We start from the raw sequence: 18,452 nt of genomic DNA on the forward strand, positions 1-18,452 counted from the left end.
GGATATAGACTCACCGATATGTCTTTCTGATTTCTTCAGATGTTAGGTTGAAAAAGCTCATTGATGAACGGGAATGTTTGTTGGAGCAGGTAACCATCTTTCTATTGTTTTACAACACTTCGGGCAGGGTACCTGAAACCACGCACCTCCTCCCAGCCTTCCTTCCTGCTCACTCTGGAGACCCCTAAATGTGTGCTTGAGAACAAGGCTGGCTTGATGATTCGATCCAAATAGAGCAGTATTGTCTCCCAAGGCTTAGGGAGGACTGGAAACCATGGGGCAGCATTTGGGACATTCCACGTGCATTGTTGCATCAGGGGAACGTTGCTGCAGAGGGTGGAGATGCTCCATTGAGAGACAGGATGTGACCTGAACGTCCACTTGTACCTGTGCATGGGCTTTCTGCAGCAGGCATTTCTTTCAATAACTGATCAAATTGGTTTTAATTATCATTTTTTTCTCAGTTTTTGAGAATTTCACACATGTATGCAAGGAAATAAGATCATAGCCACCTCCCATTTCCCTCCTTCAACTCCACCCACATCCCACCAACATGTCCTCTCTGAACTTTATGTTTTCCCTGCCCCAGTGATGCACTAAGGTCAATTAGTGGCTGCCTTTATGTGCATGAAGGTGCCATCCATTGGACCATAGGAATCCTAGCGGTGGACAGCCTAACGAAAGGGCTCTCCCCCAGCAGCTATCAAGAAGTCCCAATAGGTCCTCAATGAGGTGTGGGGCCTAGAGAGCACCTTCCTCTGCCTATGCTGAAATCCTGACTGGCTTGATCTTGTGCAGGCAACCCAGCTGCTCTGAGTTCACGCGTGAGAGAGCTATCTATCTCATGTCCAGAAGACAGCGTCTCATGTGCTTCTACCCCCATAGTCCAATTCTTACATTCTTTCCACCTCCTCTCTGGAACATTCCCTGTGCTCTGGGAGTGGCCGGTTATAAAGATGTCCCATTTCAGGCTGAGCTCTCCATCTCAGCACTTTGACCAACTCTGGGTCTACACTGAAGGCCGCTACAGCAAAGAGATGCTTCTCTGACCAACTTTGAGCGGAGCCCCAGGACTCTAAGTATAAACAAACATTTATAAGACAGCATTGTTTAAACCATGACTTATCTCTGTCCTCCCCCTCTCTGACTTCAGGAAATGCCGAAGGGCTCAGTTTCATCTTTCTTGTCTGTGGGATAGTTAAAAATCATTCCTTAGCCTCTTCCCTGGGGAACCAGTTCCTCCAACATTGCCTGTATAGCACATGGCTTTGCTCACCTTTTACAGCCGTTAGCCTTTCAGAATCAGATTAAACTGTCAGTTGCTCTTCTGACCCCATAGGACAGAAGAATCCTGTAAGGCCCCTTCCTTAAAGGTTGACCAGTGTCTCCAGGCCAATATGCAGCTTGACCAGGTTCTATGAGAAGCATACAGTTATATTGGGGACTTTATTCCCATATTCTGCTGGCACCCAGGGGTCCCTTTTATATCTTTATAAATAAGCAAAGATCAGGATCATGAAGAGTTACCAACTCTTAAATCATCACTCCAAGGTTTTGGGGAGTTTTTGTTTGTTTGTTTTTGTTTTGTTTTTCAGGTTTTTTGTTTGGTTTTTTGTTTTTTGTTTGTTTGGTGCAGTCTACTTCTGAGTCCCAGAAGAATTTCAGCCTTAGAGATTACTGTTCACAGAGGCTGCGGAGATAGCTCAATTAGTAAAAGTGTTTTCAGAACAAGCACGAGGACCTGAGTTCGAATCCTCAGCACCCACTTAAAGCTGGATGTGCTCACACACACCTATAATCCCAGTGCTGGGGAAGTGGAGACAGGTGGATTCCTGGAGCTAATTGACCACCAGCCTCCCTGAGTGGATAAGCTAGGTTCAATAAGACCCTGCCTCAAAAAGCGCGGGGGGTGGGGACACGACAACACACACGTAATAGCCATACACACTCAATGCTAATCTCTGGCTTCCATATGCACACACCTACATACACAAACACTCATACACATACATACAATGTACACAAGAATTACTGTCCACTAGGTTACGAAAGAATCCATGCCTGAAGTTATAAAGTCTTTGTCCCACCTACTCCCTTCTGAGATGAGCTCTGGTCCTCAGAAACTTTTTTGATAGTTTATTTGGATTGGCCTTTAATAAAGAGTCTCCCTCTAGCCAGTGGAGCACAGGCTAGACTGTAACCTTTCCATGGCATTCTCCCATCTACTCCTGTGACCCCTGCCTCCAACACCCCAGGGTCGTAGCCTGACGTATTTATTCTGGCTACGACAGGCTCTAAATTCAGCTTTTCAGTTTCCTTTGGAAGAAAGAAAACAATATGTCTTACTGGGGCGTTTTCAGGTTAAGAAGCTCAAAGGGCAGCTGGAAGGAAGACAGAAGAACAGCAGGCCAGACCTTCTGAGATCAGAGGACAGTATCTTGGAGAATGGGACTGACGTGCACGTCATGGATCTACAGAGTAAGTGTTGATCCCTGTGTGGAGACACACGCTTTGTGTGTGCCAATTGTAAATGCTTGTGGTAAAGGATACCCGGCATTCCCTCCTGTCCCAGCATTCCCTCCTGTCCCCAGCATTCCCTCCTGTCCCCTGAAAGCTCCTGGGAGCCACAGCACAAAGACTTTTTTTGTGAGTAAAGCAAAGGGAGCAGAAGCTGGATGGAGCGGGTGTCCCAGAATCCACAAGTGGGTGTGGACAGCAACACATTTGCTTTGCCTCATGTGATAGGCACCTTTTATGCTAGTCAACAAAACAGACTTATGGGAGATGAGATTATGCTCAGCCCCTCTCTATCTCTTTCTCACTTCTCCGGGGGTTCCTTCTTACCATGGTCTTCTACGTGCACATAAGAGGTACGGCCATGTCCCCAGCCAAGGCCCAGAGACGGCATGCCCTGTATGATTCTGTGGAGGCTAAGACATGTGAGAGGATGATTCCTAGGAACAGAATGTTCTAGAGCCTGAGAACTTAACCTGTGTCCCTTTCTTTGTCGCCCTTCAGGAGATGCCAACAGACAGATCAGCGACCTCAAATTTAAACTTGCAAAATCTGAGCAAGAGATTGCTGCCTTAGAACAAAATGTATGTTGACGGTCCACAGTCCTGGGTGTCTGTAGATGGATGCAGGGCTGAGTGGAGTCTGAATGGCTGAGGGCCAAAAGCAACAGAGCAGCGGTCCTCAACCTTCCTAACACTGCGACACTTTTATACAGCTCATCATGTTGTGGTGACCCTCCAGCCATAAAATTATTTTCATTGTATTTCACAACTGTAATTTTGCTACTGTTATGAATCTTAATGTAAATATCTGATATTCAGTATATCTGATATGCAATCCCTGTGAAAGGGTCCTTCAACACCCTAGAGGTCATGACCCACAGGGTGAGAATCTCTTCAAGAGACTTTGAGAGTCAAATGAGGTTCTAGGGAGGCAGGAGGATGAACCTTAGTTCAGATCCCCGGCTCCCATGTTAAGAGTCGGGTATGACACAGCATGTTGGTAGTCCTTGCCTGGATGGTGAAGACAGAAGGATCCCTTGGGTTTGCTGGCCAGCCAGGCTACCAAATCCATGAAGTTCAGACTCGGTGAGGGACTTTATCTCAAACATAAGACAGAGAACACATAAGGGGGACACCTGATCGCCCTCTGGCCCTCACACATACCCACAGGTCCTGAGGATGTGGGTTAAGGCAGCAAATCTCTTAAGGCATTTATCTACTTTAGTCTTTTGTTTTTGAGAGAGGGTCTCAATGTGACCCAGGCTGGCCTCAAAGTCACTATGTGGCCAAGGGTGACCTCGAACTCCTGATCCCCCTGCCTCTGCTTCCCAAGTGCTGAGATTACAAGAGAATCCCCATGCCTGTTCAAGACACTTCTTACAGAGGGTTGGGAGGGAAACCTCAGGAGAAGCTGTTCATTAGACTCTCAGTTGTCACAGTGGTACTCCTGTTTTATAAATGGCTAGAATAGCAAAACAGGCCATGTCCATGTGGCTTGTAAGTGTTTCAGACTTTATTGTTTATTTTATGTGGGGGTATGGCTCGGTCTGTAAAGTGCTTGCAAGGCGGCCTGCGTTGGATCCTCAGAACCCACATGAAAGGTTAAACAGAATGGTAAGCGCGCACTAGTCCCTGCCAGTGCTTGCTAGCCAGAAACAAAGGGCGATGCTATGTATTCAGGCTGATCTTGAGTTTTGATACTCCTGCCTCTGCATCCCAAGGGTTGAGATGTAGACACACAACCTTACATCCAGCTATGGACGCACCCTCCTCACATCCAGCTATGGACACACACCTCACATACCCATGAAGCCTCCCTCCTCTCTTACACTGTCATTACTGACCTTCTACAGCAGCAGCCTAGAAGGTGAGCTGTGGTCCTGCCAGCCTCATTCTGCCTTCCATTCTGCCTAGGCCGGTGAGCGCAGGCCAGAGGGCTGTCGAGATCTTACCCTCGCACCCAGCTTTTTATTTGAGTTCTGAGATTTAAACTCAGGTTCTTTTGCAAGCACTTTCAAGTCACACAAGAGGGTTATGGGGGCACTTGCTGTCAGGATGGGGTCACTTAGAAATGCTGCCAGACAGCTTGGTCAGCTAGAGCTGAAGTAACATCCAAAATGCCAAACTGTGACCCACAGAGCATATTTTCAGTTTCATTAAGTCGCATCCCTTGATCGCAAATGCAGTAAAGCGAATGATTTTGCGTCAGCGACTTTCTCCTTCCTTTCAGGTAATAAGGTTAGAGAGCCAAGTAACGCGCTACAGATCAGCTGCCGAAAACGCAGAAAAAATAGAAGACGAACTAAAGGCGGAAAAACGGAAGCTCCAAAGAGAGGTGAGCGTCCTGGGCCCTGCTTCTACTCCTTTGGAAACTGGATGTTTTACTTTCCTGAAGAGGTCTGGCTAAGTTGCTCCCTTGGAAAATACAGCATCTGCTTGGCATGTGTCGGCGTGCTGGAGTGCAGTCGCAGTTAATGCGTGAATCATTTCGATATATATTATAAAACAAAGCCTTCCATGTTCCATCCCCTGACAGCTGACTTGTGTCCAGTCTTTGATCATTGCTCTCCCCACTCACCAGACAGCCAACCGCCATCCCCATGGTTTCTCCCTGTACAAGTTCAGTGTTTCTCGGGAGGTTGCCTGTGAGCCTGAGGAACGAGGTAGGAGCTGGACTCATGTCTTAGAACTCCCTCCACCTGCCTGGGGCTGGTGTAGAAAGCAGAGAGAGCCATGGGGTGTGCCCTGTCAACTGACAGCTCCTCTGGTACTCCCTCCCTAGGGCCAGCCCTCTGCCCTGCTGTCTGCTGACCTGGGAGCAACCTCTCACATGGCTGCCTATGTGGCACACAAGCCCGCTGCCCCTGGCTCTAGGCCCAGACTGTTAGAGGCTCTGACATTCAAGCTTTAATTTCCAGCAGCAGAGACCTTAGCCTGGTGCCCCACACCAGCAAGTTACCTTCTCTAACTGGTCCAGGCTCTGCTCCATTAGTAGTTGCTGACTCACTACACTCATTTCTGAGCCCGTCAAGATCCGCAGGCTAGGGCAGGTCTGGAGTCCTTCCAGATGAGGAGCATCTCCTAGTTAAGAAGCCAGAACTGAAGTGAGTCATGTTTTGTTATTCAATTAAGAAACACACACGGATCCCAAGTGGTCAGCCTGGAAGGCAGCCCGTGAATCTCTCTTCATCTCTAACTGGGCCCACTAGCCAGAGATGATCTAAGGCTGCTCCGTCAACACTGCTCACCCACTTGCTATTGAAGAGGGAGGGGCCCTCAGGCTCTTTCCCATCTTGCTGCCCCCGTGACTGGAGTGTGGTGTTGTCTGTGAATGCTAATTCTGTCCATCCCTTCCACCCACTACCAACCAACAGTTACTTAAGAGGGGTGGGGAAGAGAAGAATATATAGGGTATACTTCTGTTATTTGGTTCATTTCTTTGGTTCAAACCATTCATAAAACTAATCAAAATACTCTTCTGGGAGCTTGGGATCCAGGTCAGGGGCACAGTGCACGCTGAACACACACACCCATAGTCCTATGTTCAAATCTCAGCACCAGCCTTTTCTTAGAATGTTTAGAAGAACATTCTAGCATTCGACATTTATTGTAAATCATTTGAATTTATTTTACATTCTGAATAGTAAATACACTTTTCCTTTAACAGTAAAAAGAGGGACAGGAAGGCAGGAAGGAAGGAAGGAAGGAAAGAAGGAAGGAAGGAAGGAGACAAATATATACAGGCTGGAGAGATGGCTCTACGATTAGGAGTGCCGGCTGCTCTTGCAGAGGACCCACGTTCAGCTCCCTGCACCCACATTGCAGCTCACAGATGTCTAACTCCACTTTCAGGGATTCTGGTGCTAGCCTCTCACTTCCTTAGGTACCTGTGTGTGTGTGGTGCACAGACATAAATATATAAATAGAATAAAATAAAAGAAAAAATGAAAGAAATAAAATAACTTTCATAAAGAGGTAACCAAATAATTTTAAAAGGAAAAAGAATAAAAAAAAATATGCACGTACACGTTTTTTTAGGATTCCAGTATGGCTGGGCTTTAGTAGTGCTTTCTAGCAGGGCTAAACTCTTAGCCATGCAGAACCCTGCCGTGTTGGGAGGAAGCAAGGTCCCCAAGCTCACCACCTTCTCTCCTTCTTCCAGCTTCGCTCCGCACTGGACAAAACAGAAGAGCTTGAGGTGAGCAACGGCCACCTAGTAAAGCGACTGGAAAAGATGAAAGCCAACCGCAGCGCACTCTTGTCCCAGCAATAAATACAAGCAGCAAGGGGGCACCTCTCTGGGGACTCAGAGGCCCGGCATGGTTTCCTGAGCTTTTATCTGTACCGTTGGGAGCATTACGTCTTTCCCTGCCTCTGAGGGAAGAAATGCTCCCATGCAAGGGTCACCCGAGGAGCCCGGCAGCACCAGATCCTCTGTCTGCAGACCCTCGCCCTGGCTGGGATGATGCTCGGAGCCTGCAGGTTTCTTCATAAGCACACTGGGTCTCATGAGAGCTCTGGACTTGACGCACAGGGGCCTCTTAACGCCACCAACAGGGGGTGATTGAGGTTAAGGTGGGACTTGATTTTTCTTTTGTGTCTTGCTGAAGGTTACGGGAAAATGTTCCAGTGTTGGGGACGATCGCGGTGGAACCTACAGTCCCAATGACTCCAGTAGTGTCTCTTAGTCTCTGCTTCCCATACACAAAACACTGTGGAACCACAAGCCATTACCAAGCAAAGCTCCTCCTTTGGGGACGAGGCGATGGTCTAGACGTAAAGTGACCTTAAGAAGACTCTTTACAGGCAACAAATGAAGCTTTTCTAAGGGACTTTTGCACCGGTTCAGTTCTTAAGACTACTTTTCCCAGGGTCATTAGGCGGTAGCTTCACCGAAAACAACAGCTTTTCATTTGCATTACTTAATCCTTATATTTGGAACTGAAGTTGTTAACTTCTTTTAAAGAATGTACTGCTAGAAAAAAAAAACATTTTAAAAACGAAACGTTAAAGAGAGCTGTGTGATTTAAAAAAAAAAAAGATTTACATGCATGAATGTTTGCCTGCGTGTATGTATGCGCACCACCATGTGTGCAGTGCCAGGAGAGGCCAGAAGAGGGCGCTGGATCCCAGGACTGGATTTACAGACGGTGGTGAGTCCCCAGAATTAAACCCAGGTCCTGCAGCCCGTGCTCTGAACCACCGAGCCATCTCTTCTATCCCCGAAGCCATGTGTTTTTAGTTTTACCCACTGAGAAAGATCATGAGTTATTTGTGGTTGTGTATTAGGAGTCATCTTTTGATTTTCATTTTTTAGTTCAGCATGCGTGGGTGCGTGCGTACGTGCGTGCGTGGGTGCGTGCGTGCGTGAATCATGGGCATTAAGATCCGTCATCAGGCATTGGCGTTAGTCACCCTTATATGCAGATCCGTCTCACTGGCTCTTTTTAAACATATCGCATAAATTTATGGTTTTTTTCTTTCTTTTTTATTTTATTTTTTTTTTCGGAGCTGGGGACCAAACTCAGGGCCTTGCGCCTTGCGCTTGCTAGGCAAGCGCTCTACCACTGAGCTAAATCCCCAACCCCTTTCTTTTTTTTTTAAAGCAGATTCAGACCCTGCGCATTGGGGAAATAAAGGACACTGAAGGGGTTAGAAAGGTAGACTTACAGGACCCCAGGGCACAGAGCGAGTTGACGTCTTGCTGATTTTCAGTATCCCTGTGTGTATGTCATGTTTCAAATAGGGCTGGTGTGGCAGGCCAGCCTCTGACTGTGATTGTGAGCGAGAACTGAATCAGCAGTGTCAGGAGATGCTGGGCGAGGCGTGAATTCCGGGAGTTATCAAACGCTAGTTAAAGTGCTAGAGGTCATGGGTCCATACCCTGGCCTGTGTAGACCCAGAGAATTCAAAGCAGTGTTTCACTGGCTCCCTGTTAATCCTATGCTTCCTTTCTCCTTCCGTTTGCCATCCACTCACAGGGGATAAGCACTAAGGAGGAATCTGTGGGTCAGGACAGGGAGCAGAGTTTGCATGGGGGAGGAATGATGGGTGACCTTCACTGCATACCCCACTCACTGTGAGGGAGGGAAGGAGGAAGGAAACTCGGCAGAAGTGGGACTGTGACAGCTCAGGTGGAAAGGTATCCTGGCAGTCGGGAGCCAAGGAATGCCTCATGGTCACATCACACAGCAAAACCTCACACAAAAGATTCACTGGGAGAGAGAAACCCAGGAGGGTGACTGCCTCTGCTTCTGGTGACAAACAGCAAAAAAATAGCAGAAGACAGGGGGTTATATAGGATTTCTTGGTGGGGGGCTTTCCAGGGTGAGGATTGGTGGGATTTCAAGTCCTGAGCTTGGCCTTTGTACTCTATAGGGTGGGGTCTGGGTCAGGCCATTACACCTGGCAGTTGGAGCTCCTCAGGGGAGGGGCCTGGCCACTTGGGCCTTGAGGGACTTTAAGTCTCTCTGGGAGGCAGTCCTGACCCTTCCGGGCCAGCCAGCCTGCAGTAAAGCAGTGTGTGTTTTACTGTCTTACCCTTGTGGGTTCGCCCACGCTGCCTTAGTAAGTGTGTTTAACCAGTAAAAGGTCTGGATCAGTCATAAAGTGCTGGTGATCGCAAACCCTCCTGCGGCACCTGGACACAAAATCCAACGTATTTCTTTATCTTTCTCGTTTAATTTCTATAATAACATTATGCAGTGACTATCATTGCAGAAACTCAGGAGTCTACATCACACCCAGAGGAACCCAGAACACAATTTCAAAATGTATCCTGTAGAAAGGTTTTCCTTCCCGGGGAGCTCTTGGAGGATTGGTGCTGGCTTCTTTCTTCCCTGAGACCCAGCCTTTTCCCACCTGGGCTCTGTTCACAAGCTGGCGCATGCTTACTCACTGAGGTACATATCCCAGACACTACAGAGTGTTGAGCCGTGCCCTGGGTGTCCTCAGAGGCTACTGGACTGCACCCGAAATCGCTACTGCCACTGGGAACCAACGCTGTAAACTGAATTTTAAACACTGAGAGCGGGGGCTGGAGAGATGGCTCAGTGGTTAAGAGCACTCACTGACTGCTCTTCCAGAGGTCCTGAGTTCAATTCCCAGCAACCACATGGTGGCTCACAACCATCTGTAATGGGATCTGATGCCCTCCTCTGGTGTGTCTGAAGACAGCAATACTGTACTCACACATAAAAAAAAAAAAAAAATCTTTAAAAAAAAAGTTGAGAGCGATAGTTGAAATCCTGGGCCAGAACCACTGTTTTGTTTTGTTTTTCTTTTTTTACAAATTTTATTGACCTATAGAAGTAAAATCGCTTTAGGTCAGAGTAGCCTATTCAAAAGCAAAAGTAGAGTCAGGCGTGGTGGCCACACCTTCAATCCCAGGACTCCGGAGACAGAGGCAGATAGATCTCTGAGTTCAAGGCCAGCCTGTATACAGAGTGAGTCCAGGACAGCCAGGGCTACACAGAGAAATTGCCTCAAAAACTTAAAATTAAAATTAAAAAAAAAAAAACCTAACCCAATTCAGACTGTACTGAGATGGCATTTTCTACTGCATTTCACTAATAGCTAAGATGTCACCCAGGAATCTACTCTGGGCCTGGGGCCACGGCTCCGTGTGTAAAGTGCCTGATGCACAAGCATTTGTGCCTACGTTCAGATCCCAGTACCGTCATAAGCTGGGCATACCGGCATGTGTGCCAATAGCCCCAACGCTGGGGACAGGTAGTACCACAGGCCACCCTTTCGGGTGGCATAGTTTTAGGGCAGCAGAAAGGAGGAGGAGGTTCAGAACCAGGACCATGTGGAGCTTCAGGTGAGCACTTCCTAAGTTCCCAAAGCTTCCTATACTACGGTTAGCCTGGTTAGCCTTCCGGTTTGTCTTTAATTCTCCCCTCTGCATCTGGATTCACTACCTCCTCCCGGGACCAGCAGAGGTCGTCAAACTTCCAAGAGAAGCTCCTATGCCCCACCCTAATCTGAACAAAGCCTGGCCAGGTCAGTTGTGATGGGCTCTCTCTGCTTCTCTCCTGTACCCAGCTGCCAGCATGGTGAGGAGGGAGAAGCCACCTCTATCTTACTACACTGACCTGTTTGAATTTTCTTAACCTGCCATGGTGTGGAGGTTGGCAGCTTCTAAGAACACAGGTTTACCCTCCATAGTTTTGCTAAATATTTTTGTGACATATTTCCATGACTAAAGCTTCATATCACACCCCCACCACATTTTTTTTTCAAACTTTGGATCTAATGTCTTTCCAATGCCATAAAAATGCATTGTTCCTCCTCTCACAGACCATTTGGGTGATGTGAGATGACTGTGACAAAAGAAGCTGGCTTTGCAGTGAATAGCCTTATTGGGACACCAGTGGAAGGGGAAGCCCTTGGTCCTGCCAAAATTGGACCCCCAGTGTTGGGGATTGTTGGGGGGTTATTGGGTGGAGGATGGGGAGGGGAACACCCATATAGAAGGGGAGAGGGAGGGATTAGGGGGCTGATGGACAGGAAACTGGTAAAGGGAATAACATTTGAAATGTAAATAAGAAATACTCGATTTAATAAAAATTGAAGAAAAATAAATAAATTAAAAAATGGTAACATTAAAAAAAGAAGAAGAAGAAAAAGCTGGCTTTGTTTCTCACACCTTAGAATAGCCTGGAAAGTCACCTCAAGAGTCAACAGAGCTGGAATTTAGCAAGGAAACATGGCAGTGGGTACACACATGAGTCCTTATGGTAGGGGCTCACTATAAGTTATAGTTACAACAGGGAGGGCAAACTTGAGAACTAAGGGGGCATGGAGATTGGAGGTGAACGGATCAGCTGAGCACACTAAAGCTGATCTCAGAGAAGAGAGCTGCTTCCTGAGGGACCACTGAGGATGCCCAGTCAGGAAGAGCATCCTGGGAACCACTGAGGATGCCAGTCAGGGAGGAGCATCCCAGGGACCACTGAGGATGCCCAGTCAGGAAAGAGCACCCTGGGGACCACTGAGGATGTCCAGTCAGGGAGGAGCACCCTGGCGACCACTGAGGATGTCCAGTCAGGGAGGAGCACCCTGGGGACCACTGAGGATGTCCAGTCAGGGAGGAGCATCCTGGGGACCACTGAGGATGTCCAGTCAGAAGGAGGTCATTAGCAGAGCTGACTCCTGCAAGCAACAGAGGTTTGTATGCTCACTACAGTGTGCATGAAGGTGCCAGAGGACAGACAACCCTGTGTGTCATCCCTCAGGAATACTACCTTTCCCTTGAGATGTGGTCCCTTACTGGCTTGGCGCTCACCATGTAGAGTAGGCTGGTTCATTATAGAGCCCAGGGATCCACCTGTTCACACACACACACATACACACACACACACACACACACACACACACGGCACTGGAATTACAAACACATGCCACTGAATCTGGTTTTTTTTACATGGGTTCTGGGGATAAAACTCACATACTCATGCTTGCAACACAAGCACTTTACTGAGTCAGTGAACAGTTTACAATCCCTAACTGTGATTTTTAAAAATACAGTTAATAACTACTACTATCAAGGGCATAGACCTAAGGTCCCTTACACACTGCTGATACAAATATAGTTAGTCACTGTAAAAGCTAGTATGGAGGGTTCTCAAAAAACCAACAACAGATCTTCCCCATGATCCAGCTGTAGCCTTCCTGGGTGTTTACCTGAAGGCCTTTATATCAGCACATCACAGAGACAAATGAACATCTGCTGGGGATTGGCCTGGGTGTGCTTACTGTGTGTTCAGATGCAGATTTCTGTGCCCCAGGATCTGGTTTCTATACCCAGACTACAGTCTGGATGCTGGCACGGTCAAGCATCTCCAATCCCAATGTTATATAAAATTGTTTTCTATCATCTCTGATTGGCCAATAAATAGCTGATTCAGCCTATGACTGGGCAGCGAGATAAGAAGGCTGGACTTCTGATCCCAGCCAGAGGTCCCAGGGAGAGAGAGAGAGGGGTGAGGAGAGGAGAGGAGAGGAGAGGAGAGGAGAGGAGAGGAGAGGAGAGGAGAGGAGAGAAGGTATGGAGACTACAGTGGGAGCAGGAGGCTTTACCATGAGGTCCTGATGAGAGAGTCGCCATGACAACACACATAGAGCAGAGCAGAGCAAGCCAGGACCAGTCTCATGTTGAAGACCTGCCTGAGAAGTAGGCAGCTTAGCTCAGAACCCGCCCAACAAAATAAAAATATAAGGTCTCTGTGTCTTTATACAAGAGCTAAAACAGGCTAAAGAGGTCTTCGAAATGCCTTGAAGTTAATTGGGAGCAAAAGGAGCTAAGAAAACCCCCTAAAGAATTCCAGATACAGGGGTTGGGGATTTGGCTCAGTGGCAGAGCGCTTGCCTAGGAAGCGCAAGGCCCTGGGTTCGGTCCCCAGCTCCAAAAAGAAAGAACCAAAAAAAAAAAAAAAAGAATTCCAGATACATACATCACTTTTTACAGCAGCAGAGCCGTGCAATCGACCTAAGTGTCCAGCAGCAGAGGAGTCGTTGAGGAGCTGCATGCACACAATGGGATTCTCTTCCTTAAGAGAAGCAGGGTCACCTCATCTCAAGGATAATGGATACAGTGGAGATAAGTCAACCAAACCAAACTTAGAAAGACAAATACTATGTGTTTTCTCTCACTGGTAGCTCCTGGAGTTTATATAGATGCAGAAAATTGTATATGACATCGAAGTAGAAGTCAAAATGCCATGGGGAACAAGGGGACTAGTGGGAGGGGAGGGCATGCATACAAAAGCATACATAGTTACACAACTATTTGTGATCTGAAAAGTCAACACGCATTGCCATATGAATTCTCATCGACATTCAAATTGACCAGGTGTAAACAAACATATTGGCACTTCAAATTTAGTTCATTCATATCTAATGTGACAGCAGAGAACACTCACGGTCTTTTTATCGTCATCGTCATTGTCATCGTCATCGTCATCACTATTATTTGATTATTGAATGTTTGTCAAGCATGTCTTTGTTTCAAGGAAATCTTGACCTGAGTTAACCAACAGGAATCCTCAATACAAGTCTATAGCACTCAGTGACGAGAGCCAAGACACACAAACAGACAATGCTTTTATTCTCTGTCTCAGTCACTTCATAAACAGGTGACCCACAGCATCTGTGTGCTTTCTCAACCATTTTAACAACTGCGTCCATGCATCCTTTCCATAGAGACTTCTTCAGAAAGCCAAGCACAAATATTTGCAATACACAGTGAAGGGCTCTGGCCAGCCCGAGCACGGCAAACACGGCTCTGGCAGGCCTTGCCCTTCTCCCCCGTTCTCACTAAAAACATTGGATTACATTCCTAATGCTTGCCACCAAGGTCTAGTCCCTTATCTGGCCACTTCTTCCTCCTGACACTGATCACCAAGGTCCACCTATCAAAAGCGTTGAAGTCCAGCAATCAAAAGTCCTCTTTGGCTCACCTAATTAACAGGCCCAATTCAAATTAAACACCTCATCCTAACCCCAGGTTTTTGCTTTATAAACTTCATTTGCCTAGGGCCATGCTTGTCTCCTCTCTATCTAGAGGCAGTCCTTTGTTCCCCAGGACAAATGCCCCTCCCCCCTCCCTTGTCCTCTATCTCTTATTCCCTGTTATGCTGAGAACCTGGTCTTGGGAGTCCTGAGCTGATGCTAATCCTTTCACATCATATGGTCAAATGACTCAATAAGGAAACATCAGTTTCTCCTTTTGTGGGAGGTGGGATGGGGGGTCAGGGAGAGTTGGAGGGAGGATTTGAGACAGGTTTTCATGTGTAGCCTTGGCTGTCCTAGAACTCACTCTGTAGACCAGGCAGCACTTTGACTGCCTCTGTCTCGTGAGTGCTTGGATCAAAAGTAGGCACCACCACCACCCAGCTTTCTTAATTTTTCTTTTGTTGTTTTTGTTGTTTTAATTCTCCATTCCTGGAGCCCCACCTCATGACAGACATTAATGGTCATATCTAGTTCTACCTCTAACTGAAATGTACTAACACACACAATAGATTTATAGAGAGCCATAGCCTGAGTCCATTCTTTTAGGTTGAGCTGACACTTCTTTATAAGTGTTTGAAAGTGTGGAATCCCTTTGAAATAACGGATCTAAACTGTCTATTGGGTTGTCTCTCTGTCAAGTGGCTCACTTAAAACTAAAGAAAAGCAATTTTCACTGAAAACCATTTCAGACAACCGATCTTCCATATGCTCAGAAGTTCAGTGGAATATCTCAGTCTTTTGTAATTTCCCAACAAACATTTTTCACAGCTGAAGTGATTTCTAGCCTTTCCAGCTCCAGTTGTTTTATGTTTGGCAACTTTCTGAGCCATTTTATGGCTCCCTAAAGCTACAAAGCACAAGTCCTGTAAAGTGTCATTTACAAAGCTGAGCTAGGCCACGTGGCACAGGCCTGTCAAATAGCTACCTGGGAGGCTAAGGGAGGACTGGAAGTTCAGATTGTTAGGGGTAAAGATCTTTGCCACCCAAGTCTGATGATCTGAATTTATTCAGTGGGACCCTGTCTGAGTTATGGTTTCACTGCTGTGTGGAGACACCATCACCAAGGCAACTCTTATAAAAGGAAACATTTAATCGGGGCTGGCTTACAGTTTCAGAGGTTCAGTCCGTTATCATCATGGTGGGAAGCATGGTAATGTGTAGGCAGACATGGTGCTGGAGGAGCCAAGAGTTCTACATGCTGATCCAATGGCAGCCAGAAAGAGACTCTTCTACAGGCAGCCAGGAGCAGGCGCGCGTTCCAAATTGGGTGGAGCTTGAGCATAAAGACCTCAAAGCTTACCCCAAAGGTGGCACATATTTTCTAACAAGGCCACACCTCCTAATAATGCCACTCCCCATGGCCAAGCATTCAAACACATATATCTACGGGGGCAAACTTATTCAAACCACCATAGATCCACTCCTAGAAGTTGTTTTCTGATATCCACAAGTGTTATGTTGTACACACACACACACACACACACACACACACACTTTTTAAAAAATAATTTTGAGGTCTACCTATTGCACTTTGTGAGACCTTGTCTCACAATAAAAAGGTCAGGCATGCTAAGAGATATCACCCCCATATTTGGACAGGTGGATCTCTATGAGTCTGAGGCCAACCTGGTTTACATGGGGAGAACCAGGAGAGCCAAGGCAAGACAGAGAGAACCCAGCATAAAAACAAAGTCAATCAGGCAGGTGGTGGCAGGGCAGGCCTTTGATAACAGCACTGGGGAGGTAGAGACAGGCAGATTTCCAAGTTCTAGCCCAGTCTAGTCAACAAAGCAAGTTAACCAGGATAGCCAGGGCTACACAGAGAAATCCTGTCTGGAAAAACAAGCCAACCAAGCAAAAAAAAATTAATCAAAAACACAGAATGCTAAGTAGTAAAGCTCTTGTCTGGTATATAGAGACCCTACATTCTTTTTTCTGTATTGTCCCCAAAATATTTTTTTCTCTTGCCAGACAGTTTAATTCTGAGCTCAGCTAACCACATTTTGTCTGTTCTGTTTGGACTACTGTGAGGAAATCACAGTAAGTTCACAGTGTGAGTTATTTATTGCTAGGTAGCAAGTTAACCCAATACAACACATAACTTATCTCACAGCTTCTGTGGTGTCAGGAGCCTGAGGGTGACATCGCTGGATAGTTCTGCTTCAGGATCCCAAATTCCCAAGGAATTGTTTCCAAACTCACACACTTGCTGGTACCCATCACTTACGGTTAGACCACTGGCTAGAGACCTGGATGATTCAGCCTGGGCACCTCAGACTTCTGGGCTTGCTTCTTCCAGAAAGATCTGGGATAGAGAGGGAAAAAAAGAAGGAAGGAAGGAAGGAAGGAAGGAAGGAAGGAAGGAAGGAAGGAAGGAAGGAAGGATGGATCTGGAAGCCATACCTGCCCTGGGGAATGAAGTGTTTGTTCTCAATGAGAAGGAAATTAGCTTTGTTTCTTTGGTTTGGGTTTTGCTTGCTTATTTGTTTGTTTGCTTGCTTGCTTGTTTGTTTTTAATCTGTTTTATTTCGAGCTAGGCTCTAGCTACATTAGCCAGCCTTACCATGTTGCCCAGCCTCACTGTTTATATATATCTTTCTTGGTAACATTTAACAAGACTATGCACAGTGTGGCCCTGCCCTCTAGGGACACAACAGCCCATCCACCCAGATCCCAGAGATCCTTCACCTAGATGATCTGCTGTCTTCTGTAGTCTAATATGTAGACACATGAAAGATCTGACACCTTATGCGTTGTCTCTGGGTAGAAGGAGACAGAGCGAGCCATTTGACAGACTTCTGCCAGCCCGGGGAAGAAATTCCCAAAACATCTAACTGTGCCACAGGTTCAGACATGAGCCTCGTCTGAAGCGACTCGTAGAGCTGACACAGAACTTAACAACGTCAGTAGCATCTCTGAATGAAGTGGCGATGCCAAATTAATCACGAATAATTCACTGTAGGTGAGAAGAGACTGGCATGAGCAGTTAGTTTACTGCCAGGTGACACTGTGCAGGCCCTCAAGCTTGTTCACGGTCTCCAGTTCATCACTGCACAGCACCCAGCTGCTGGTGGGTCAATCTGAGTTTGGTGAATCCGTTTCTTAATGAAATGGGGTGCAAGTGAGAGGCCTCTTTCTCTGAAGGAACAGTTTTGAGGTAGGCCCAGGTTTAAAGCCATCCTGTCCTTATTGAAAGGGTCTTCATTACTCTTCTGTAATTAAGTATGTTCAGACAAGTAAAGCCATCTATAATGCTATAGGGTTGGTGGTCCTCCTAGATTGTCTACTTTTGTGCCAGCTTAAATTATCTACCATGTCTGTACTGAGCACACAAACAAAATCTATATGTGGGAGGGGCTACAGAGATGACTCCGTGGTTAAGAGTACATTCAATTCACATGAAGGACTCCAGTTGGAATCCCAGGACCAAGGTCAGGGCTCACAACGTCCTAGAACTCCAACTTCAAGGAATTCCATGCCTTTTCCTGTTCCCTAATGACACCGCACTCAACGTGTACCTACCCACAGAGACACACACATTTATGTGTAATTACAAATGAAACTATTTTTTTAAATATTTTATTTATTTATTATATATATGAGTACACTGTAGCTGTCTTCAGACACACCAGAAGAGGGCATCAGATCTCATTACAGATTGTTGTGAGCCACCATGTGGTTGCTGGGATTTGAACTCAGGACCTCGGGAAGAGCAGTCGGTGCCCTTAACCACTGAGCCATCTCTCCAGCCCCATGAAACTCTATTTTAAAGAGTACTTAAAACCGCAGCAAATAATCTTTTAATGCAATCATATAAAAATCAAAATTAATACAAAAAGAATCCAAGATAGCAAATTAAGTAAAAGATCAGAAACAATGTTCTCCATGCAACCATTTACAGCCTGACCAAAAAGGAAAGAGGAGAAAAAAAGATACTGCTTTGGATAATTTTCTCATTTTAAGTCTTTTTTTCTGTTTCCTCTTCTTCCTCTTCCTCTTCTTCTAATGATTGTACTGACTTCCTTTAATGATTGTACTGAAATATCCTCTTGCTTTCTGAATTTTTTTGTACGCCCATACGTTTTGTCCCAGAGGCAAAAAAGTGCCCGCTCTAGACCCCTTGTCCAGACCCCTTGTCCGGCAAAGGCGAACACAGGCTGCAGAGAAACGCAAGCCACGGGGTTCCAGTCTAGGACATACCCACAGCTCTACAAACCACAGAACTCCCTGCAGAGCGCCTCCAAGTCTCGCGAGAAGATACTCCCAGCGCGCCCAATCCAGGCCCGCGGTTCCTTCCTGCGCTTTTAAACCTCCATCAAGCCAATCACAGTGCCAATCTGTTTGCATAAGCCAATAGGAGCTCTCCTCGAGCAGTGGGCGGGCCGCCGGCAGCCGTTACCCGACAAGCCCCGGGACACC

General features: G+C 46.6%; 1 protein-coding gene across 50 annotated transcripts in view; it reads left to right on the forward strand.

Moving 5' to 3' along the window:
- Positions 1 to 7,521, forward strand: part of Lrrfip1 (LRR binding FLII interacting protein 1) — a 128,199-nt gene extending 120,678 nt beyond the window's left edge. For all 50 annotated transcript variants that reach the window (XR_015628797.1, XR_015628802.1, XR_015628804.1 and 47 more), the window contains 5 exons: positions 40 to 89; positions 2,361 to 2,478; positions 3,019 to 3,098; positions 4,747 to 4,851; positions 6,679 to 7,521. Coding sequence is in view for 25 of the 50 variants with exons in the window: in XM_087567098.1 (XP_087423224.1) it covers positions 40 to 89; positions 2,361 to 2,478; positions 3,019 to 3,098; positions 4,747 to 4,851; positions 6,679 to 6,789 (464 nt within the window). In the remaining 25 variants the exon portion in view is untranslated. The remainder of the gene's footprint in view (positions 1 to 39; positions 90 to 2,360; positions 2,479 to 3,018; positions 3,099 to 4,746; positions 4,852 to 6,678) is intronic.
- Positions 7,522 to 18,452: the final 10,931 nt, after the last annotated feature.

Source organism: Rattus norvegicus, chromosome 9 (genome assembly GCF_021556685.1).
Source record: "Rattus norvegicus strain SHRSP/BbbUtx chromosome 9, alternate assembly SHRSP_T2T, whole genome shotgun sequence".
Lineage (NCBI taxonomy): Eukaryota > Metazoa > Chordata > Mammalia > Rodentia > Muridae > Rattus > Rattus norvegicus.